This window comes from Remersonia thermophila, chromosome 3, assembly GCF_042764415.1.
Source record: "Remersonia thermophila strain ATCC 22073 chromosome 3, whole genome shotgun sequence".
In the NCBI taxonomy this organism is placed as follows: domain Eukaryota; kingdom Fungi; phylum Ascomycota; class Sordariomycetes; order Sordariales; family Chaetomiaceae; genus Remersonia; species Remersonia thermophila.
In genome coordinates this window covers 3,967,102-3,990,198 of record NC_092219.1, presented here as the reverse complement: position 1 = coordinate 3,990,198, position 23,097 = coordinate 3,967,102, and the positions used below count along the sequence as shown (strand labels likewise).

General features: G+C 58.1%; 8 protein-coding genes across 8 annotated transcripts; 2 read left to right on the top strand and 6 right to left on the bottom strand.

The window, feature by feature from the left end:
• Positions 1–4,223: 4,223 nt before the first annotated feature.
• Positions 4,224–5,157, bottom strand: VTJ83DRAFT_3966 (uncharacterized protein; the record flags this gene model as incomplete). The annotated part of the gene is made up of 4 exons (XM_071010402.1): positions 4,224–4,489; positions 4,551–4,913; positions 4,984–5,013; positions 5,082–5,157. The coding sequence occupies 4 exons, from the start codon at positions 5,155–5,157 to the stop codon at positions 4,224–4,226; spliced, it is 735 nt and encodes a 244-aa protein (XP_070867844.1).
• Positions 5,158–5,704: 547 nt separating this feature from the next.
• On the top strand, positions 5,705–6,517 carry VTJ83DRAFT_3965 (uncharacterized protein; the record flags this gene model as incomplete). The annotated part of the gene is made up of 2 exons (XM_071010401.1): positions 5,705–5,911; positions 6,011–6,517. The coding sequence occupies 2 exons, from the start codon at positions 5,705–5,707 to the stop codon at positions 6,515–6,517; spliced, it is 714 nt and encodes a 237-aa protein (XP_070867843.1).
• Positions 6,518–7,500: 983 nt separating this feature from the next.
• On the bottom strand, positions 7,501–8,097 carry VTJ83DRAFT_3964 (uncharacterized protein; the record flags this gene model as incomplete). Its single annotated transcript, XM_071010400.1, has 1 exon — positions 7,501–8,097. One exon carries the CDS (start codon positions 8,095–8,097, stop codon positions 7,501–7,503), a length of 597 nt encoding a protein of 198 aa, XP_070867842.1.
• Positions 8,098–9,205: 1,108 nt separating this feature from the next.
• Positions 9,206–10,725, bottom strand: VTJ83DRAFT_3963 (uncharacterized protein; the record flags this gene model as incomplete). Its single annotated transcript, XM_071010399.1, has 4 exons — positions 9,206–9,262; positions 9,325–9,411; positions 9,495–10,627; positions 10,683–10,725. 4 exons carry the CDS (start codon positions 10,723–10,725, stop codon positions 9,206–9,208), a joined length of 1,320 nt encoding a protein of 439 aa, XP_070867841.1.
• A 492-nt stretch (positions 10,726–11,217) lies between these two features.
• On the top strand, positions 11,218–12,337 carry VTJ83DRAFT_3962 (uncharacterized protein; the record flags this gene model as incomplete). The annotated part of the gene is made up of 3 exons (XM_071010398.1): positions 11,218–11,417; positions 11,493–11,961; positions 12,068–12,337. 3 exons carry the CDS (start codon positions 11,218–11,220, stop codon positions 12,335–12,337), a joined length of 939 nt encoding a protein of 312 aa, XP_070867840.1.
• A 374-nt stretch (positions 12,338–12,711) lies between these two features.
• Positions 12,712–14,115, bottom strand: VTJ83DRAFT_3961 (uncharacterized protein; the record flags this gene model as incomplete). The annotated part of the gene is made up of 6 exons (XM_071010397.1): positions 12,712–12,741; positions 12,809–12,928; positions 12,990–13,492; positions 13,688–13,718; positions 13,792–13,914; positions 14,071–14,115. The coding sequence occupies 6 exons, from the start codon at positions 14,113–14,115 to the stop codon at positions 12,712–12,714; spliced, it is 852 nt and encodes a 283-aa protein (XP_070867839.1).
• An 850-nt stretch (positions 14,116–14,965) lies between these two features.
• VTJ83DRAFT_3960 (uncharacterized protein) lies at positions 14,966–17,429 on the bottom strand (the record flags this gene model as incomplete). The annotated part of the gene is made up of 10 exons (XM_071010396.1): positions 14,966–15,005; positions 15,071–15,175; positions 15,240–15,523; positions 15,583–16,572; positions 16,656–16,804; positions 16,871–16,906; positions 16,972–16,998; positions 17,077–17,102; positions 17,175–17,225; positions 17,404–17,429. The coding sequence occupies 10 exons, from the start codon at positions 17,427–17,429 to the stop codon at positions 14,966–14,968; spliced, it is 1,734 nt and encodes a 577-aa protein (XP_070867838.1).
• A 2,247-nt stretch (positions 17,430–19,676) lies between these two features.
• Positions 19,677–20,612, bottom strand: VTJ83DRAFT_3959 (uncharacterized protein; the record flags this gene model as incomplete). The annotated part of the gene is made up of 1 exon (XM_071010394.1): positions 19,677–20,612. One exon carries the CDS (start codon positions 20,610–20,612, stop codon positions 19,677–19,679), a length of 936 nt encoding a protein of 311 aa, XP_070867837.1.
• Between the last annotated feature and the right edge of the window lie 2,485 nt (positions 20,613–23,097).

The window sequence follows — 23,097 nt, the reverse complement described above, 5'->3', positions numbered from 1 at the left end:
CGAGTTCTTTGCGGTTGTGGCATTTCAGAATCTTCGGAGCCTGGCCCTCAGAGGCCTTGTGTCCATGCTTCCTTTCTCGTCACCGGTAGATCCTGTACTAGGTGAAGACCAGGGAGAGTTGAACAGGAATGGACGGGGGACTTGCTGGGAATGATCTCTTCTTTTCTATGTAGCCGGTCAAGAAATGATGTGATGACGAAGTGGAACGCAAGTGTAGCGAAATAAAACGATTGAAGGGAGGCAGAAACAGGAAAACATGCTAAACACGGTGCGGAGAAATAACTCCTCATTTATCGACGCGGCAGGAATCAAGGATGAAAAGAGATAAACGCTACAAACCGAAGGGAAGCCCGGGACGGTGGATCGCGAGTTTGCATCCTGGTGGCCCGTATCAAAGGGCTTTCGAACAACAGGTAGTCGCCTGTTTGGTATTCTGGTAAGCGAGCACCTTCAATGATATCGGAGCCAAAATCTCTTCCCAGATTTTTGCGTCTGTTGGTTCAAGGAGCCGCCGAGTTGTGCGGAAGAATCAGGGGACCGGGACGGGGCTTGACGTCGGACACGGCCCCACTACCCGGCCCCACTTTCGGAACTACACCGGGGAGTGCCCGGAGGACGGAGGGGCCACAGTTCCAGCCGTTCACGCAAGGATTCCAGAGACTGCTCTTTTATGGGGAATTTGAAGAAGGGAGTTTGTGTCTTTGGTTGCTCGAGGGTTCAACGTCCCGTACCTGATTCTCCCGAGATGTTTCTACAATGCTAAGCACACACGATTCCAAGGTAACATATTGCCGTACTTGATGAATCTTCAATTCCTATCAGACATTACTTAACCCCCCTTTTCTTATCTCTTAATCTCAAATCTCACTGTCGCATCATCCTCAAAGAAGTCCAAGGTCCAATCATTATACTCGCCGTCAAACTCGGGGCCAATGTTCCAGGGTTCTCTCCCTACCCACGTGGATGTGTACACTGGGGATCCTTGGAGAGAAACCTTTTCTAGATGGGGAAGCGAGACTGAGCTATCAAAGGCGAGCTGCAACAAGGCTCGCTTTACTAGATGGCTGTATGTCGGGCCATCTGGGGGCGTTTGATCGTCCTGTCTGCCGGAACGCGCCCAGGGGTTGCGCGTCGACAAGCACTCTGGGCCAAAGTGTAGTCGTTGAAGCGATGCTGGCAGCCTGTCGCAGATATTGGCGTTTTTCATGTCGTCGAGCGAGCTGAAGAGAAGCTGTGCCTCGATGCGCAGGTCGCTGAGGACCTTCATAGAGCGAAGGCACGTGAGCTTTCCATGTGGCCCGAGGGAGGGCTCGCAGTCCAATGACCAGTTGTTTAGCTGCAGCTGCAGACTTTTCAGAGTGTTGGTGCAGAAACCTAAAGCCTCGTTGAGTCCCGGACTGTTTATATCTTTGACCCAGAGGTCCATGAATACAGAAGGCGTGATCTCGAGCAGCCGAAGCGGTGGTTGAGCCTCCATAAAAAGCATATACCACCATGCTCCCAAGGTGATTCCTTTGAACCGTATTGTGTCGACCTTTGCCCACGCCTGTGGAGAAAAGTCGATCTTCTCAAGACTCGCTTTATCAAGTTGAACGTATGTGACTTTTCCGCCTCTCATGAACGCCTCGATGACCGACTGTGGGAGCATCATGAAATGCATATCCGGATCTGAGGAGAGGTGCAGCCGTTGTAGATGTGGCAGAGCGCCTCCGTGTGAATTCAAACCGCGTAGCAAGAGCTCATAGTCGTACTCTTGGTCGGTCGGGAAGGTTACGCGAATGCTGTGGAGGCTAGGTACGAGGAGCAGCAGCAGTGCGCAAACTGCCTCTCCAAACCCTTCCTCGGGACTTGCATCATCTGCGACGACCATTTCGATCATGGGGCGCAAGCGGGACGGCTCTAGAACACGACGGCATGTGCACAAGGCGTTGAGGTTGGACCTCAGCACTTGGGCAATGTTCTCGGCGAGCCAGTTATCAAATTCCAGATCCACGGAAATGTCAAGCTCTCGCACGAAGTCGGCCAGATGAGGTGATTCGAGCAGCCTTGCGGTGATGGCGTCCATGGTGCGAAAGTCGGGGATTCGGATGGTGTGATAAAAGAACCGACTCCCAATGGCGTTCATCTTCCGACAGGTTCCCATGAGCGAGAGCAGAGTTCGCCGCGAAGAGCTCGCAGCCTCATCTGTCTCTTCAAGAGTGAAGTACTGGCCATGCGGCTTGTGGATGGCCTGCTTGATGATCTCAACCCAGAGTTCATCCGGGAGTTTGTTCATGGTTGGTAATCGGAGAGATTCGGATCATACACGGTCGATTGGTTTCGGTGCTAAGTCAAGAGACAACGAAAAGTGACTTGGGTCGTCGTTGACGGCGGGAACGAGGAATTTACCTTTGATTAACCTGGCCAACCGAAGCAGGGGTTTGCTAGGCCCTCCATCCCCTACTTGGTACCTTGGTATGTTTGATGCTGCCTGAGGCAGCCGTGAGATTCTAGTTCAAGTCAAAGGATAGCTAGACAATCGAAGCGTTTAGATTCCCTCGTCGGCATGTGCGATGTTCACATGCAACTCATCATCAAAAGCCTGCACATCTTCCGCCCCCATAGGACCAGCAACTTCCACCTTGGTATCTTCCTCTTGCGTCAGAGCCTCGCCCAAGAACGCCGCTTTGGACCAATTTAGCTGGATATCGAGGCTCACATCACCCTCACCATCCCCCTCTCCTCGACCATTTCGCCACTTCCTATTCTCTCTAATGTCATACAAGCCGTAGGCGAAGATAAGCCTGTGATTATATACAGCGGCCTTAACCCCCCAATAAACCCGAGCATCAGCAAGCACGGGTCCAGGCGCTTTCTCGAGCCCGGCGGGCAATCTCAGGGTGGTCCGGACTGAAGTACAGCGTCTCCACGCTGTCCATGGAGCAAGCCTCGAGGCGGTCTTTGTCCGTGTGAGCGGAGACGGAACCCCGAAACTAGGGACTCGAGAAATCCTGCCCAGACTGATCCGTGCGGAGAGGTGGAGGACGTTGGCTGGATAGTTATGTTGTACTGGGTGTGGGAGGTGGAAGTGTGCGGCTCGGCATGGTTGGATCCAGACGAATCGCTAATATCGGTGGAGGGGCACACGGCTCAGTGAGCAGGGAAGGCACGGCTGTTGGGGGTTGCCTACCGCGTAGTTGGCAGCCTGACGAGCTGCATAATACATGATGACAGGAGTGTGGGGCATCTGTTTGGAATCTCGTAAGGCCCCAACGTGACGGTACCCACGGGGTTTTGACTTGATCTTCCATGGGTTTTCATGTTCTCCTTGTTCTCTACACCTGCGAAAGGGCAATTCCTAGGAAAATCTGGAATACGATTAGGTTGGCGCCCACGGAGTCAACCGTATATTGGCCCTCGGCCATCGCGTACAGAAGTCTAGCGCAGCCTTCTATGACCCAATAGATTCGACAATCACCGCCGTTAGGTTGCTCAACCTTTTGTAAGATACCCTCTGATGATTTGATTCTATTTCAGGGATAAGTTACGGCGTGAGCAAGAGATTCACGGTGGATGCGATGAGCCGGCTGCTGGTGGCGGTGCCAAACGGAACGTGAGAGATGACGTTACTTGTCGACGCCGCGTTTGCCTCGACTATTTCTAATCAGACGGATGAGGTGCGGTTGAGCCTTTTGATTGCATGGATGCTAGCATGATGTTGGGTGCTTGGAACATTCGTAGTCGCAAATTGAGAGATATGAGGCCATGGGTGCCATATCCTATGCCATTGTCCTTGCAATAAGGCCGTTTGATGAGCTGAGGCATGAACGTATTCGTGGCTACACTGCTAACTAGTTTATATGGTGCGTCGGAAAATGTTGGCTGATATCCCCTGGCGTAATTATGCCAAAAACATCTATCCTGACCCAGCGGGTTTATTTTCCTTGTCTTTGTTCTTTTTCCGCCTTTGCCATTTTTCTCCGGTTCTGTTCCCTGTTTTCTTTCTTCTTTGCCTTCTTCATGTTTTTGTGCCCTCCACGTTTCGTTTCTTTCTTTTCCTTTCTTTTCTTGTTCCATCCTGTTTCACGGCAAATATGCCAGCACCACAAGCTTGAACCAAACGGACAGAGTACTGACTCTGCACTATTACGGAACTAGTCAACGCAGGCAAAGAAAATGCCTAGGATTTCAGAGAGAACGAACACAAGTTTTTCTCGGATGCTCTAAGACGCCAAACAGATGAGCTACAAAACTCTCCACCCACCATCCTCCACGCTTTCAACAACGTCATCCACATCCTGCTCCCTTAGCAGCCGCAGCACCTCATCGCCGTTGGGCAGGTCATTCTCAACCGCGCGGCGGTCCGCCTCTTCCGGAGTGTCCACGATGCCCGCCGCCAGGTGCCTCGCTGCAAGGCGTACCCGGGCGGTCGGCGGCGGGCAGCGGACAAAGACTTTGTGCGAGTAGTGAGGGATGCAGCTCGACCAGGGAGGGGTGGAGAGGAGGAGGTCTGCCTATTCGTTAACGCTTATAAGAAGCTTGGGAACGCTTAGGGAGGCGTGGGCGCTCACAATTGCCCTCCAGCACGACGATTCGATGCCACTCCTCCACGACGATATCATCGTCCTTTGGGTCCTTGAGGGCGTGATCGAACGAGGGCGCCGAGACGGCCGGAAACGCGCCCTGCGCGGGCGCGGCGAGCCGCTCGACCAACCGCGAGAAACCCGCGCCGTCAAACGTCCACTCGGCTCCCCGCCGTGCGTGAGCCAGGACCGGGTCCGGCATGCGGTCGAGTTGCGCTCGCGTGAGGTGGAACCCGTCCATCGGGACAAAGATAGCCAGGGGCCGTGCTGGGTTGGCTGCTGCATCTGGGCCGGAGGCGGCATGGCGGGCGTTGAGGGCGGCGGTGAGGCGTTGGGACAGCGTCGTTTTGCCTAGGGGCTTGAATGTCAGGGGCAGGGCCAGGGGAAGGGTTAGCCGCCTCATGAAGGGATCAAGACGTACCAGAGCCGGGGATGCCAGCGATAGCGATTACTGCGGGTGGCGTCGGTTCAGCTAAGCCATCATGCCCTATTTGTGGCCGGTACAGGATGTTGACTTACAGAAGCGTCGGTCCTGAGGGGCAGCAAGAAATCTGGTCCAGATCTTGTCGACCAGGTTGTTCAGGGTGTTATCCATTATGGCTGGGGGTCGGAAACTTTCAAGACTAGTGGTCCAAGGTCAAACAAGTGATACCACGACTGAAAGGAAAGGCGGCTCGTTTGAGGAGGGCCGGCTGTTCAAGTAAATGAGCGAAGCGGCGCAGGGGCTGAGGAGGTTGTGCTAGCGCCTCCAAGCTGAAACAATCAAACCTTCCTTCACGGCCATTTTGGTATGTAGATGGCCGGGGTGCTACCAACCGTCGGGGACGGAGCGGGGGACGGAGCGGAGACGGGGGAGGGCCGAGAGGTGGGGCCGGCTATCGGACCCACCACACTTGACGACCGCACCCTTTTTAACGTCCTGAAGGCAACATCAAACACAAAACACGGCTCCAAGCTGAGTTAATATCCAAGAATCTCTGGGTCGTTAGAAGTCTCTCATCTGCTGGACCAGGGCACTAGCGCATTTTCCTTTGTGTGCTTTCGTCTAGAGAGAGCTAGGGACAAACATTTTCGCAACCCCTCTTGCCCCGGCCCTCCTCGTAAACCTCACAGCCCCAACCCGCTTCACTGCCGACAACACTATGACAACCATGGATCTCGAGGCCAGCGACCCAAACCTCCTCCTACTCTCGCTCAACCTCTCTGACTCGGAGCCCGACGAAGCCGCCGCGCCAGCCACGGCCGCCTCAGGCTCCGCCTCGCTTACCCGCGCCGAGCGGACCGCCTTGTCCGAAGAGGCTTTTCAGGAGCTGAAACGGACGTACCGGCCAAAGGTTGAGAATGGCGATGTAGGTACCCCCACGATGTTGTGGCCTTTTTTTTCTTCTTTCTTTCCTCGTTGGGACGTTTGTGCTCCTGGCGAGCAGACCCCGCGTTGACAAGCCCAGCTCTACCAATCCGTTCCCCTTCCGCTCCATTACAACACTCATAACCCAGAATCAGCATCGGCATCCGCAGCAGGAGCATCATCATCATCAACAACAGCTACAACAACAACAACGACAACAACAGCCACCCCCCTTACCAAACCCGAAGCCCAAGCCCTGCTGCACGCTGTTGAGGAGCTGTACTTCTTCAAGCGGTACGAAGCTGCGGTGGAGTTTCTGCGGGGCGTTCTTGGGCAGGAAGAGGGGGAGGACGGTCTCGAAAGTGGCCCAAAGAAGGACACCAACGAGGGGCCAGGCGCAGGGGGAGGCAAAAGGGATCGCGGTGCTAGCGGGAATGGTGATGGTGACGGGGTGCAGGACGACAGGGAGCGTGCAACCGGGAAGAAGGAACCAAGCTCGACCATCGACGCTGAGACGAGGAGGCTGCTGCGGTATTACCTGCGGCGGTGCCTGGCACGGGCGAGGGAAGCGCCAGATGGGCCACAGAGAGAAGTGAGCTGTTGCTAGGGAGTCGTCGTACCTTGCCGAGTTGGAGATTGAGTTGGATCACCGAGCCGTGTGGGGATCGTCGGGGGGGGGGGGGGGGGGGCCGATCCCTGCACAGGGCAGACAAGGAACACAACGGTCACAAGCCAGGGCAACAAGCACAAAACGCGCCGGGAGAAATGGATCGCCGAGTTGTGCAGTGGAGTGGGTGCTCTGTAGGATTACATCTAGCCTCCATGAACCGCTGTAGCTACCTCCTGCTAGCTGGCGGGAAAGTAGCCACGACCCCTCAGACCCCGAGGCCATACGCCACCAAGACCAGGTAGCCGCCCCCCGTCTTTCCTCGTCTATCAGCCTCTCTTAAATGCAGCAGACCGGCCGAGAGGGCCGCCAAGGTTGTCACAACGGTGCGCGTCCCCCTCGGTACCTATCTATCTATGGGGTATAAATCTCCCAGACTCCACGCAATGAATTCGACTGCCATGTTTGGACGCGGCAAACGACGGATGAAGAAAAGAAGAAAAAAACGCCGAAAAAAAAAAGCCAACCGTGACGCCATGCTATGATCCGATACGCCGCCGCCCTTTTTCTATGCCGCCGTTTTCGATGAACCCGGTTCCCCTTTTTTTGTCCCTTGTCCGGCCCTGCGGGGCGTTTCGGCGCGTGCAGGCCGGCCCGTCCGAAAAAAAAAAAAAAAAAAAAAAAACATGAAACTAAACCGTGTTGAAATTGTGGTTCGTTGATGTAGAGAGAAAGAGAGAGAGGGGGGCATGCATCATGGCGATGCGCCCGTCGTTGCTGCAGGGCCCGGTTATGTCGGGACAAGGAGCGCCCAACATTCGTTGTCGTTGTGCGTTCTCAGCAAGGATTCTTTTGTCCTCCAGTCTGTTATGACTCGCAACGTTGGGGTGTTGTTGTCGTATTTGTCGTTGTTGCTGTGGGGTCGCGGCCCTTTTGGGGATCCCGCCATGGGGGCACCCAAGGATATGGTCACCTCACGCTGCCTAGGCGGCCAGGCGGATGTTGGCGGCCTGGGACTGGAGCATCATCATCTTCTCGCGCTCGCGCTCCTCGGCGAAGACGCGGCGGCTCATGGCGAGGACGGCCTCGAAGCCCTCCTTGCCCTTGACGGCGTTCTCGTGGAAGCGCTTGACGAGGGTGTCCTCGATGCTGCTCTTGATGCGCTGCCAGCCGCCGCAGAGGGCCGTGATCTGGGCGGTCTGCTCGAAGCGCGTCTGGTGCTCGTTGAAGGGGCGGTAGACGACCGTCTCCTGCACGCTGATGAGGTTGTTCCAGGTGAGGTTGCTCGACACCATGGTGACCGTCTTGGAGCGCGGGTCGACGTAGGACGTCTCAAAGACGTGCGAGTCCTCAATGTTGCCGCCGATCATCTTCTTGAGCCAGTCGGGGGCGCTCTGCCGGCAGGTGATGAGGCGTTCGGTCCGCAGGATGCCCGTCTCCGGGTCGACGGTGCGGCTGAGGGTGTCGACGGCCACGACGTGCGTCGACTTTTGGTTCCATGGGCAGTACTTGCGCCAGTTGGCCGTCGACACCTCCTCCCAGGAGTAGTTGAACGTCTCGGTGTTGGAAAAGACCTTCATGGTGACTGACGGGCGCGGGTGACACGACGTGCAGGTGTGATGTGTCCGGGGAGGATTTGAAGGGGGGGGGGGGGGGGGGAAGGTGGTGGTGGTGGTGGTGGTGGTTGAAGAAAACCGGTCGTCCGGATCTCCGTGTTGCGGGCACGTGCCAACCGAGGAGCAAGAAATTGGGAAGGGATGGGCAAGTCGAAAAGAAAAGATGCCCAGTTCAAACCGAATCTGCAATCCAGCAAGTTGGGTCCTCGCCGTCGACAATCGTCCTTCGCGTTGTCGAATGTGGTGGTGGAAACAAAACACAAATGCTAAGGGAAAGTGAGCGAATATCAACTCGCCGTGCACATGCAAAGCGATGCAAGCCAAAGCTGCCTTTGGGCGCCGAGGGGGGACTTGAGCTGGGATTTTCAGATGAGACTTTTTTTTTTTTTTTCTGCGAGGGGTCTTATCTAACAAGTTAGCGGGCGGGTCGCCACTTTGGGCGTCACTGTCTGCGCTTGCCAACCCCGGCACGGCCCTCCCAAGGCGGACAATTATGTGGGGCGCCGGTCGGAAGAATCAGGAGTCGGGAACGCCATGGACCCAACCGCCCAATGGCAGGCCGAGAAGCCCGCCGAAGGCTGGTGAAACCTGCGTCCCGCAAACGCTTTCGCCATCGCCCATGGATCTGGCCTTCACTTCACCGCAATCCCCCCCAACCCAACCCCGCGAAATCCTTCTTTGACCCCCGGACCTTGCAAGGAGTCATCTCTTGTTCGGAGCAGCGAACCTTTTTTTATTTTTTATTGTTCTTTATTGCCACACATCACGGCCTACCCGGGTCCCTGAGAGCGAAGCAGCTGGAGGCTCGGCGTCGGCCCCAATCCCCCGCCCGAAAGCACCGTCTTGCGCTTCCCGGCCGCCTCGGCGCTCGGTCGGACTGGGTCCCGGCTCTCGGACGTGGGGCCCCTCTTCTCTACATCACTCTTCCAAGCTTGTGACAAGCAACACAACCGAATCGTCATCTAATGCCAAGCGCGAGCCGAGGATCTGGGGGGGCGGGGGACAGCCCGGCCTCGTTACAGTTCACAGGGTTTCCAGTGACGTTGGCGACTGAGCAGCCTTGATTTTCCTCTTAATAGTCGTCTCCCCGGCTGATCACCTCCTTTACGGTAGGCCGGATGAGGATCGTCTGTCCAACGTCAGCATGACGCTCGTGTAACGTGTGTTCCAGGATCGGCGCCGGATACTCACATGCTCGAACTGGGCGGTGTAAGAGCCCTTCTTATCAACCAGCGGCGGGTAGTCCTCGACGATGCCGTTGGCAACAAGCGAGTTCAGCTATTGGACTTGTCAGCGACGGGGCGTCCAATGTAACCAAGACAACAAAAAAAAAAAAAAAAAAAATTAGAAAGGCGACTGACCCCCAACAGGTACTTCTCCTGGCCCAGGCGGTCCAGGTACCGCCTGCAAAACGGTAGGGTGCCAAAGTTCTTGTTGATGACGTTGAGGAGCGACTTGGCCGAGGACAGGCGCAGGTCGACCTTGTTGGCGTCGCCGCGCTTGGCGTAGTGAGACACCTCGCCGTCCTCATGCACGTAGCCTTGGCCGGTGCTGCCGAACGTCTCGATGGCGAACACGTCGCCCTCCTCCATCTTTGTCTGGTCGTTGGTCTTGACGATGGGCACGCTCTTGGTGCCGTGGATGCTGTAGGGCAGGATGGTGTGCCCGTTGAGGTTGCGGATCGACTTGACCGGGTACGTGGTGCCGTTGATTTCCACCTCGTAGCTCTCCATGACCTCCTGGATGACCCCGCCGACCTCGCCGAGGCGGGCGTCGATGCCGGCCTCCTTGATGCCCGCGTTGGTCGCCGCCTTGACGGCCTCGAGCAGCGGGTCGTAGCGCGGGTTCCACGCCATGGTGAAGGCGCTGTCGACGATGTTGCCGTTGACGTGCACGCCAAAGTCGACCTTGAGGACGTCGTCCTCCTGCAGCACCATCTTGTTGCCCGCGTTGGGCGTGTAATGCGCCGCGCAGTGGTTGATGCTCAGGCCGGTCGGGAAGCCCATGCCGGCGACGAGCGCGTCGCCCTCCTCGAGGCCCGGGTGCCCGACGAGGGCGCGCACCGAGTCCTCGATGCCGTTGGCGATGTCCGTCAGCGCCATGCCCGGCTTGATCGTCTTTTGCGCCCACTGCCGCACCTGCCGGTGCACCTCGGCGCCGTGGCGGTAGTCGTTGAGCCATTCGCTCTTGAGGTTGTCGAGGTGGCGCTTCTCCTCGCTGGTCGTGCGGTACCGGTTCTCATCCACGTACTCGACCTCCTCGCCCTTGGGGTACTTCTTGTCCGGGAACAGCTGCGAGAGGAGGACGCGCGGCGGGTCGGACTGCTGCGTCGGGTTCTTTTTCTTCTTCTTGGGCTTTCTCTTCTTCTTCTTCTTGGCCGCGCCCGTGCCAGCGGCGGGCGCAGCCCCCTCGGCGTCATCCTCGGAGTCGTCGCCGTCCTCGTCCTTGATGTTGTTGGCGGCCGGGGCATCCGGCTTGGCGCCGGCGTCCTGGACTGTAACCGTTAGCCATGAAGATGGTCCCTCCACGAACAGCTCCAAGGCCCATACCAGCCGGCTTGCTGAGGTCTTCTGTAGGTGCTTGCGCCGCCATCTTGAACAGGTTTGGAGATGCGGTGGAAACGAAGGGACGGTGCGGGTTGAGCCGCCGTTGGATTTCTTTTGATGGTCCGGACGGGATCCCTTATGGTTCCCTTTTGCCCCGCCGCATGCAGCCTTTTGGAACTTTTTTTGCGGCGCGGGGCTGGCATTGGAGCGGCCATGACGGAATGGGGGGCCCAAACGGGAGAGCTTCCCGATTGCCACACGAACAGGGGTGGGGGTTAGTTAGAGATGAAGGGGGGCGGCACGTGTGGCTGAGCAGGAGGCTGCAACAACCTTTTTTTTTCCCGCTTTCATCACCAAGCACGAGGGGCTCCATCGAAAAGTGGACCCCTCCGACATGTCCCGCCCGCCTTGGTCTGGGACGCCGATCCCGTCGCCTTGATCCCTGGCGGACACAGAGCCCCATCGCTCCGCTCCATCCTCCTCCTCCTCCCACCCCGCCTCCCCCCGGAATATATGACGGCCCAAACTAGGATGCGGTATGCCGCTATATTACAATCCCACCGGCGCGGCGCGATCCGCCGCCCATTTGACCGCTCGCGCGACGGCGTCATGGAGCGGTTGCCGCTTCTTCCATGCCTCGCCGCCCCGGCACCGGCTTGATGCCCACCACGGCGGCGGTTCCAACCACTACGAGACGCTCAACGTGCCGCCAGACGCCTCGCTGGCCGAGATCAAAAAGTCCGTCGCCGCCATTGCCCCCCCTTGCCCCGCTCCGAGGACAACGGTTAATGAATGAATGCACGAGCACGCCAGATCCTTCTACCTCCTCTCCAAGCGCCACCACCCCGACGTCAACCCCTCCGACCCCCACGCGCCGGCCCGCTTCATGCGCATCAGCGAGGCCTACGCCACCCTGTCCCACGCCGAAAAGCGCGCCCGCTACGACCGCGACGTCATGAGCCGCTACTTCTCCCGTCGCGGCGGCCACCACTCTTCCACCGCCGGCAGCGCCACCACGAGCGGCGCGTCCTACCACAGCACCGGCCCCGCCGGCGGCCGCCCCGCCTCGGGCCTCAGCCGCCGCCGAGGCACCTACCAGGGCCCGCCGCCCAGCTTCTACCGCTCCGGCGGATGGGGCGCCCACGCGGCCAAGCGGAGGGCCGCGCACGAGGAGAGCACGGGGATGGGGGCCGGGTTCGGGACGCACGCGCCGCACGGCAGCGGCGGCAGCGGCGGCACCGCCGACGGCGCGCCGCCCGGAGGCGGCTTCAACACCCCGGCGGTGCGGCGGGAGGCGGCTGGGGCACGGGGGGCATGGGCCCGGCCAAGACCCCTTCCACGACCGGGAGGTGCCCCACTTTGACCGGGAGGCGCACGAGCGAGCGCAGCGACGCAGCGACTCGCGGCGGGCGCACCGCATGGCGCAGCAGCGCGGGGTCAACATTGACGCGTACGACACGCCGACGAACCTCAGCTTTTTTGGCATGGCGGGCATCCTCTCCATCGTGGTGTTTGCGACGTTTTGGCTGGCGGACCGAGCCCCGCCTTCGCAACGGACAAAGAAGGGGGCCGGGCCGGGGCCGGGCGCGAACGGGACGCCGCCCAAGACGAGCACGCCCGCGGCGAACGGGCAGCACGGGACGGGCAAGGAAACCTAGAGAGCTTGGCGAGGAAGAATCAAAACTACCATGGGGAACGGACAAACACCCGGCGGGCTGTAACATCGCGTTGCTTTCAGCCCCCGCCCCGACGCAGAAAGATGGACAGGACAGGACGTTGTCTACGTAGACGGTCTTAATGATACGATGACGAGCGGCGACGAAATCACAATGATTTTTTGTTGTATATTCGCAAGCAAGCAGTGCTTGATACGCCTGGCACATGCCGAACAACGCCGGTATTCCGACTGCATGTGCAGCAAGCAGCGCACTTCTCGGTGGGTACATACACATAGCGCACCGAGACTTGTGAGGACAACAAGCTCGGTGGTCCAGGGCTACGTCCGGGTGCCTCCCAGCATTGCGGGACATGCTTACGACTCGAAGGTGAAGCTGGTGCCGACCTGCCATGCGGGGTTAGCATCTGGTTGCGGATTCCGCCGGATGGGCCGAGCAGAAAAGCCATCTCACCTTGTGGGTGGCCTGGTCGAGCTTCTGGGTGTCGAACGAAGCGCCGACGCCGAGAGTGACGCCCTCGCGGAGGAGGACGTTGTAGGCGACGGCGGCGACGCCGCGGTCGTTGATCTTGGCCTGGGGCAGAGGTCAGCATCCTCAACGCGCGAGCGCCAGGCCGAGCCCGCCCCCTACGCACCTTGACGAACGAGACGGGGTCCAGGCGGTACTTGGCGGCGACCTCGAGGCCGACGGCGTTGCCGCTCTTGGAGTTCCAGGTGGCCTTGGAGCCGGCCTCGACCTGGCTGTTGACCTTGTGGTAGTAGCTGGCCGCGAAGACGCTGAGGTTGTCGGTGGCGGTGATGGCGGCGCGGTAGGTCGGGGCGTGGTAGCCGATGGCGGCGCTGTAGCCGGTGATCTTGGCCTTGGCAACGTCGTAGCCGGCCGAGGCGCCGGCGAGGAAGCCGTCGCGGCCGACGATGGCGTCGATGCTGGCGGTGGGGCCCTTGAGCAGGTCGAAGAAGGCGCGGCCGTGGAAGTTGGACTGCTGGAAGTGCAGGTTGAACTTGGTGCCGTAGGCCTGGGTGGCGGGCAGGAAGCTGAAGATACCCTCGGCCTTGAGGCCCTTGGCGATGTTGTCGGCCATCTCGACCTTGGTCTCGAGGGTGTTGGCCGTGTTCCACGTCTGGGTGAGGGTCAGGCCTGCGCGACTCCATCGCATTAGTATCAGTGCTGCTGGCCCGGGCACGCGCGTCGCCACCGCTAGCTAGGCGGGGGCGTTGAGCAGCGTCGGGCCCCGGATGCGGCCCAGCGACATGTCGAAGCTGAGCCCGGCCGGCTGCGCGGCTTGGGGCGATGGCTTGCGCGCGCTGCGGCAGGAGGAGCGGGCGGATTCACCATTGGGCTTGTCAGAGTATTTCCCCTCGATCTGGAGCCGCGTCGGGCCGTGTCAGCGCTGTCCCCTCTTGCCGCGTCCGTAGGTTCCGGAGCTCCAGACTTACCGTGCCGCTGGTGGCCTTGTCGTGGGTGCTCTTGCCCGTCACCTTGAAGGCGACATTGTTCGGGGTGTTGCTCTTGACCTCGATGGTGCCGGCCGAGAGGTGGTAGAAGTCCTTGTTCAGGAGCTGCAGACGTGGTTGTCAGCCCATCCGCATCACCGCCGCCGTCACCACCAAGCATCGGGCTGCAAGCACGGGCCGGGAGGGGAGGGAATCCAGAGAAATGCCGCTCGTCCCGAGCCCGCCAGCATCGCAGCATCGCAGCATCGCATGTCGACCTACATCGTTCGCCGCCTTGGCGATGTCCGAGAAAGCCGGGACGCCCATGGTGATGGTTTGTTTTGGCGAGGGGGAGCTCTGAGGTGGGATGGTGGTGCAAAGGTGGGTGGTGGAAAGACGGAGAAGAAGCCGTCCCAAAGCGAAGGCTAGCTTAGGTACTTAAAGCGGTTCTCCCGAGGGTTTTGTTGGGAAGGCGGGCAGGGCAAGGTCCGGGAGGGACCAGCATGGAATGCAACGAGAATTTCCTCGAGCTCTTCTGATTGGCGCCTCGGCAACCGTTGTCCCTGCACGGCTCCGGCCATTTCAATGGATCTTGAAACGTCCATGGTCAGGTGCGCCCGTGCCAAGATCGCATACCGTTCCCTAACCCTGTCTTAGGTAACTAACTAGCTGCTTGTTGAGTGAGGTTTGGTGTTTCTCTTTTTGTTTCTCAATCTTCAACGCCTTCAAGACCTTCAAGACGGCGATCTTCAACGCTGACGACCATCCATCTGGAACAAAGATCGTCTCACGCCGACAACCAGAACCCCATGTCTTATTTCGACTTTCCGCCCTATCAAAACGGATGACTGCCGGCTCAGCCCTACCTGACTGTTTCTGTTTCCACTAATAGCTACACACCAATGCCGAGCCCAAGAACGGCCAGGGCTGCTGCTGTCTGCAGTGCAGTCAACAACATCCCCACGCATAAACCATGACCCTGAATGGGACTGGTCACGACCGGGAAAAAGGATCCGGCAACACCACGCACTGCACCAGCTCAACGAAATTCGATTCAAAAGCCCCGTGTAATTTCAAGCATAGGACGGAAAAAGAAAAGACACCCAAGATGACGCAAACATCCGGGCTGCCCATCTATATACAGTGACGGCCGGTTTTCTTTTTTTTTTCTTTTCCTTCAAGCGTCCTGGTACTTGGCCTTGTGGATCGCAATCGCCCTGCGCATCCAGTGTCAGCAATATGTCTCGAGCTCCGCAAGAAATCCCAAACAAAGCCCACTCACCTGCCGCTGGGGTCGGTTTGCTTGGACCACTTGGGCGTCCACCGCATGACGGTCGAGGCGCACGACGGCGGGAAGTGCTCGTCGAACATGAGGCGGTACCAGTACCTGTATTCGCAGTTGTCAGCCTCCATCACCGCCCGCGGCCCGTGGGCAACGAGGTTCAACATACGCCTCCTTGGTATCCGGGATATCATCGCCCCACTCGGGCTTGGGGTTCTTCATCATCTCGTCCGTGACGTGCTTCTCGGCGGTGTCCTTGAGCGCGTCGATCCAGCCGTAGCCGACGCCGTCCGAGAACTGCTCCTTCTGGCGCCAGAGTATGTTGTCGGGCAGGTACGGCTCTGTCTCGGGCTCGTCGCTCGTGTCGAACGCCTTGCGGAGGATGTACTTTTCGATCCGCTCGCCCTTGATCATCTTCTCCTGAGGGTCGATGTTCATGGCGACCTCGAGGAACTAGCACGGCCACGGGTTAGCGGAGCTTGCAACGTCTCGGGAACAGGCCGGCAGCTCACCTCCTTGTCCAGGAACGGCACGCGCGCCTCGAGACCCCAAGCCGAGGTCGACTTGTTGGCGCGCAGGCAGTCGGCAAGGTGCAGGTTCTTGACGCGGCGCACGCACTCCTCGTGGAAGGCGGCCTTGTCGGGGGCGCCGTGGAAGTACAGGTAGCCGCCAAAGATTTCGTCGGAACCCTCGCCGCTGAGCACCATCTTGATGCCCATGGCCTTGATCTTACGCGAGAGCAGGTACATGGGGGTCGAGGCGCGGATCGTGGTCACGTCGTACGTCTCAAGGTGGTAGATGACGTCCGACAGCGCGTTGAGGCCGTCCTCGATGGTGAAGGTCATGACGTGGTGCTTGGTGCCCAGGAACTTGGCCACTTCCAGCGCGGCCTGGTTGTCCGGAGCCCCGGGGAGACCAATCGAGAAGGAGTTGAGCTGCGGAAGGAAGGTCATGGTCGAAAGCCTGTTCTCGTCGTCGATGCCGACGAGGCCATCGCCCGTGTCCGGGTTGACCGAATCCGAGGCGACGCTGTTGGCCTCGGCCAGCTTCTTCAGGCGCAGGGTTTCCCGCTGGGCGATGGACGCGACCAGGCTGGAGTCCAGACCTCCCGAGAGGAGCACGCCGTAGGGGACCTCGGCCATGAGGCGTTTCCTGACAGACTTCTCGAGCGTCTCGCGCAGCAGCTTCAGGTCCACCGGCTTCTCAGGGATCCTTGAGCCATCCCACCACGTCGGCTGGAAGTACCGGGTCCGCTCGCCGGTCTTGCTGTCATAGATGTGCCCAGGAGGGAACGACTCGATCTTGTCGCAGACGGGGTGCAGGGACTTGAGCTCCGACGCGAAGTAGACGGTTCCGGGCTCCTTGGAGGACCAGCCCTGGTACAGGGTCGTGATGCCAATGGGGTCGCGAGCAGCGACGATGCGGTCCTGGTTCTTGTCGTACAGGACCCACGAGAACATACCGTCGAGGTGCTTGGGCGCGTCGAGGCCATATTGCATGTACTGTCGGTCACCCATTAGCCTCGCGCCCGCTCATCTGAGCCCCTTCCCCCCCCCCCTCCCCCCAATGGTCCAGCCGCACTCACCAGAGGAATGACGACCTCGCAGTCGGACGTGGTCTTGAAGTGATAGGGCTCCTTCAGGGTCTTCCTAATGAGACGGTGGTTATAGATCTCGCCGTTGACGGCCAGGATAATGCTCTCATCGGCATTGGTAAGTGGCTGAGCTCCGCTCTCTATTCTCCCGTTAGACCTCACAATCACCCTGAGCGGTGCTGTTGTTGCGGGGTATCCAGACGCACCCACGCCGACGATGCTGAGACGTTCGTGGCAAAGAACTGCGGGCTCGTGTTAGCAAGGCCGTATCCATGAACTGTTGTCACCCCTTCCCGCGGCTTCTTACTTGTGTTGTGGCTAATGATGCTGCCGCCTGTGCGGGTGTCGTGTGTCAGCCACTATCCGCCCGTGCGACTCGAAGGCGTCGAGACGGAGGGACACAAGGACGTACTCCAATCGGGACCGCGGTGCCGAATGCTGTCAGATAAGCGAGGTCAGTCTCGGCGTCGATTTGTAGATCTCGACAGGAATTAATTTCGGGATACGTACGCCTTGGACAGCTTCAAGGCCGTCGGCTTGAACTTGACCACATCGGGGTGGCTGCGTATGCCGGGTTAGCCGTATGCCTCAAAGGCTCTCGACAAAAAAAAAGTTATCGTGGCGGTTGCGATAGCGGGGCAATCGAGTTTTGCCCCTCCATCCCAAGGGATCCGGCGCATGTGCTTTTTTGGCGCCCCGCGCCTTGGGAGGAATTGGACAAGCCAGAAGCGCAACTCACTTATGGCAGGCGAAAATGCCACACATCTTGATGGCTTCCTCGGGGGGGTCGTAGGGCGAATTGACCGTGGTATGGGCGAAGTAGGTGGAAGGAAATGAGTCAAGCAGTCGAGGGAAGATGGCGTCGCGGGCGCAAGACACAGCGGAGTTCCGGAGCCGGACAAGCAGGGGGGTTCGGACGTCTCAACGCTCGGCGTGGCGCGGGGTGCACGAAGCGACAGCGCAATACTCCACGGGAAAAAAAAACGCCCCAAAAACGACGACACGGTGGCTCGCAGGTAAGGAAGACGGAGCAAGGAGGAGAAGAGGAGAAGGAGATTTCGCTTTTTGAACTCCCCGACTAGGGCTCTCCGACCAGGGAAGACAGTAGGAGTCACACGTCTCAAACTGGAAATTTTGTGAGGCGGCCGATTTCTCGGCACGGTCAAAACGTCGGATGGAGGCTCCGTCCCCAGGAACCCCCGACGGCGGCAAAATTTGGAAACTTTTGACTCGGGGATCCTCAGGGTTGGGATGGTCGGCATGACCCCAGGAACAAGGCCCAAGGGGTCATTATTTTATAAGTCTTTGATGGCCTATCGCCTTGCACCTGTTGGCCCGCCGCGCTGAAATCGCGTTTCGCCTCCAGGGGGATGGGAACTGATCTGATACCTTTCCTGGATCTGCATGTCTCTTTGATACGGGCGCGGATTTTTTTTTTGCGGGGGAAGGCAAGGTACGTAGTGGTTACTTGCACCGGACGCCCGCCATCGTACCTTGCGGGATGCCCAGTACGTACCCGTACGCCGTAGGCGCAGACACTCGACAAAGGTGTCCTGTCCCTGCGCATTCCGATGTCGGGGTCCGGGCTGATTGGTGTTCCAACGTTGCGATTCCCCACACCAAGCTTTGCCTAAACGGGGGGGGAGGACAAGGAGCTAGAAGCAGAAAAGGGACAGCTGCAGCCAGCCAGCCGTCTGGGGTGAAGGGCTGTGACGTCGTTTGACGTGGGCACGTGAGACATGTCGATGCAGTCTCGGTCTGCAACAGGGCCTTCTGATCGTCAAGAAAACCTTAACGGCGACGAGGGATGCGTGTGGGGGCATGGGGGGCGCGACGCGTTCTGTGAGAGGCTAGACCCGAGATCCCGCCCCGGGGGGAAATCCTCAAAGTGCACAAGGACGTCCCGTGATGTTGACGATGCGTTGGCTGCCCAAGGGTTTGCTGCTGGGTCATTACTAATGAGCTGCTTCGTCGACGTGAATCAATTGATTTGAATTGGATAAGAAGGCCATGATAAAATCAACATCAATACCCTCGCCCCCCACGAAGACCTGAGAGACGCCGCACGGCTGCCAGGATTGAGACCTCGCCCAGCCATCATGTGGGATGGAGTTGCCATACGCGGCGACCGCCCGAGAGGTTGGGTTGACCAATGCACCCAAGATCTCTAATGTTTGAATTAATCAACCACCGAGGTAAAACTTCCACCAATTCACAGCATCGCTGCGTCCCACGTTGCTTATCAAACGCCACCGCCGCCTCGCACTCGGTCACCTCCGTCATTCTCGGGCGTTTTTCACCGCCCATCACATCACATCCTCCCAAAGCTGACATGAACCATCTCGGCTACCTTCGGACGGCCACCCCCAGCGTGGGGTTTGCCGGCTTCTTGCCTGTTCGGCTCGGCCGTGGTCTTCATCCCAGGCCTGGTCGCCATGAGGCTGGCTCGATTCGCGTTCAGATGATGCCTACTCCCTCGTGACCCCCGTAACCAGAGCTTCGCCGCCGTCATGGGTCATGTTTGAGAAGAACGACGGAGAAATTTAGAGGAGAAAGGCTGTCTATCTCCTATGATGTCCTACTCTAACAACCACATTTCCTCTCAGTCCAGTACATCCTGCATCAATCACTCCCGGCGTCCCTCGTTCTGTCACAGCCATTCATAATGCCATGAAGCACTCTAACCAGTGTCTCCAACCAAGTGTCAAGAGGCTGCGAGAAGGGCCATAACCGAAACCTCCACCGTCATGTCAACTTCCAAAGCCAGAGAACCAGCAACCACCCCGAACGGAAACAAACAGAAAATAGCCCAAGATCGCCGCTTGAGAGATCCGATAGATGTCCATCCGACCTCTCCATCAAGGCCAAGATCCTCGCCACTCCCTAAACCAGGATACGTTCACAACCCGGAAACAAACGCCCGGATTCTGGTGTACCTGCTTTGCAACACTCAATCACCAAACAGCCGCCTGCCAACAGGCAGCTGCATCAGGAGAAACGGCGGTCGCTCAGTCACGTATGAGCAGACCGAGGAAGGTGGAAGTCGAAGTGTCCCGCGCTTGACGGGCCAGTGCCGGAACTATGCCTCGACGCTCCCAGGCCACGCACCTTGAGGCGAGGTTGCGACGAGATCTGGGCCTGATGTGCCGTCTTCTCCGATTTGCGCGAAATGGCGAGACGAGCCATGTCAGTGCTCAGACGTTCCATCTGATCCCGACAAAGAGTGGTTGTAGCAGACAGGTTGACATTGCGAGCAGTCGCTGGCTTAGAAGCAGCCGCAGTCTGGGTGGTGGATGGAGACTCACGACGGGGCCTGTTGGCGCCCGACATGGGAAAGTAGAAGTCCGTCAGGTCTTCGGCTCCCACATCCACCTTGGTGTCGGGATCCAGTGCCGGGAGCTCCTGCAGATACTGCAGCTTGGACCAGGCCTTCTCGTATCTCGGTCCAGTGAAGAAGTTGATGTTCTTGATCTCTGGCGTGCCAGAGGCCCAACGAGAGCTCTGCAACCCGGCATCCTGGCCAGGCTTCGCCGAGCCGAAACCCAGATCATCCGTCTCGCCCATCACCCATTTGATGGCCCTTGCAGACTTCTGAACCTGAGACTGGGTCATCTGATTTCGAGTGCCTGTGTATGATGTGCGGTCGCCAGGCTTCGGGACCAGCCCGTGATTCTCAAAGGCGGGCGGAGGAGCTGCAGCATTTCTCAGAGCTAGCAGCTCGTCCGCGGTGTACTGGACATGACCATGCAACTTGACTTGGTCCTCTGTCTGGCCACATTTGGCGGCCAACTGCTGCTTAACCTCGGAGTCGAACAAGCTCTTGAACTTGTTCTTGATATTTTCGACGACCTCATTGCCGTGGCCGTTGGCTTTAGCCTCACTGATAATGTGAGCTAGCAAGCCTTGCTTGACTCCATCGGCTGTCTGATCCAATTGAAGGGCCGTCATGGCGTTGCTACTGGCCCCCTCGAAGAAGAAAAACTGGAACAAACTGCGTGCCATGAGAAGGACCTCCTCCGGGGACATGGACATAGTGCCCTTGTCACTGACCCTGGTCGTTGTCCCCCAGGGCTCGAGTGTCGACAGCTGACCAGCAGTCTCGGACGCAAGTTCGCCACTGGCCTCGCTGATCGGTTCCAAGCCGTCGACGTCGATAGGCGCACCGACCGGACTGGCTCTGTCTTGTTCAGAACCGTCGATGTCGATAAGCACACTGGCCTGACTGGCGCCGGTCTCTGCGGCCTGCATGAGTTGAGGAACTGAATGCCCCAAGAGTCTTGTTGGCGTGGTTGGCTTCAGAGCCGAGCTTTTGTCCTGGCAAAGCGATGAGAGCGTTGAAATGACTGACTCCACATCGGTCTCATGCCGGAGGATGAATTCGTATCCGCGGACGACGTTCTCTCCATTCATGAAAGTCAAATGGAGGACATTACTGTTTTCCGTGAAGTAATCATCCCATTCAGAGACGGGATACTTGCAGAACGTCTTGTTGTACGCAGAAAACGCAAACAATCCCGTGTTGACGGCGATAATCCCGGCCAGGGGGGTCAGACCTTGCTTCACAAGCAGCGCCTGGACTGCGATCAGAGGGTTGAACACGATGTGTTCCACTTTGAATCGCAGGTCATCAACCCTTTCCTCAGCTGGTAGAAGTTGCAAGGCCTCGGGAACGTTCGTAGGCGCCCATGAAGAAGCAAAGCTTGTGCGAGCCGGTTGCTGCTTCGGCTTGGTTTCCTTGACTCTTTTCGACGCGCCATTCTGAACGGGTTGAGTGGGCGATTTGGTGATGGTCTTCAACTCGGTCACGCTGCCCGCAGGACCCTTGGCGACAATGGAAGTGCTCTTTTGGGACCGGGAGATGTTGGATGGCAAGCTGGCAGACGGCCTGGGCGATGCAAGCTTCCTAGGAACATGAGGTGAGCTCGCGGGAACATTGTTGGTCGGCGCAAGTTGCTTTGGCTGTTTTCCACGGGATCTTTTTCAAAGTCAGCATTTGTTCGCGCCACTCGGTTAGGGAAGCAACGGACTTCTTCTGGTGATTCAGAATTTTGAACGTCTTGGCAGCGACCTGAGTAGTGGTGTTTTGATAGATGCGGCCACCACCAAGGTCATCTAGGCCTTTGACTGCCTCTGCGTCGTCGTCGTTGAACTCTCCAGCGGCAACGGCATCTAGTACGACCCAGCAGAGTCAGCATAGTATCGTGCGTGTACTATATCGTGCAGCAGAACGCACCATTCCAGGCAGACCAAAGACCAGGGGCAGCGGTACTAGCCATGCGATTACCAACCGCACTGGAATGGCGATCGTTGTGGGAGCTGGCAGGTCCATGATGGCTCTTTCTCCCTCCAGAGTGACTTTCATTAAGAGGCAGCTGGTCGACACGGCCAATGCCCAAGTCATCCTGGTGCTGTCAGTGAAGTCTTGTCGGTAGATGGCCCACCGTGGGAACCTACCAGCATGGCTGCCAAGACAGGGTCAAGGTTCTCCGTCGTGCCCAATCGATGGGCCGGCTGGTTGGCGTCAGGCATGGTGATCTCCAGAACAAGGCTTGGATGGATGGAGATTAGAGAGATGCCCTGTCGAGATGGAATTGCCCCGAAGTCGGGTACTGGGAGAGAGCTTTCTGACTGATGCTAAGAGGGGAGCTTGAAAGGCTGTGGCAAGTAAGTGCCTGTCAGCGCTGAGGAAAAATGACTAATAGGACCCGAATGAAAGATGAAGGAAGGGCTGGACCATCTGGATTTCTCAGAAGAAAGAGACAATCGTCATCTGCGGGAAGCTAGGGTAGATCTTCAAGGTCAGGATCCCCTTTGATACATCCCGTCAGGATGTGGGCTGTGGTAAGAATGGTGCAGCAAGCAGCTCTCGCCAACCTGGTGCGACGTGATTCAGAGCCCAACTGGTATTCCGAAATCTGGTGAGGAGGAAGAGAGAAACCGGAAACCAACAACGGAAACCTACCAAGATATAGTAGAGAAGGTGGGTTTGGTGGGAGATTTGAATAATGGCCGCGATGACTTTCGAGGCTGAAGGACACAGTCAGAAAGAAGTCTTTGAGGCGGAAAAGGATGGAAAAAGAAAAGGATCGAAATGGACGAAATCGGTTGATTTGTGGTCAGGTGTAGAAAACTGAAAAAAAACAAGAGGAAGGAAGAAAGTAAGGTACCTTTTCCAGTGCTCCAGGTCAAGTCAGGCTCTCCACAACGCCCTGAGACCGGGAAGCAGCAGTTGACGGATTTTGGGTAAGCATCAAGGCCAAGTTTCTTTTTTGAATATTGTGGCGGTCTTGGAAGATTCGGAATGCAGAAATGTGGTTTAGAAGCTCGAGTTGAGGTGGGAAAAGAGAAGGAGGAAGACGAGGAGGAAGAACAGGAGGAAGGGGAAGTTCTCCACGTTCCCCATGTCAGCTTTGAAAACAGAAATCGCATCCAC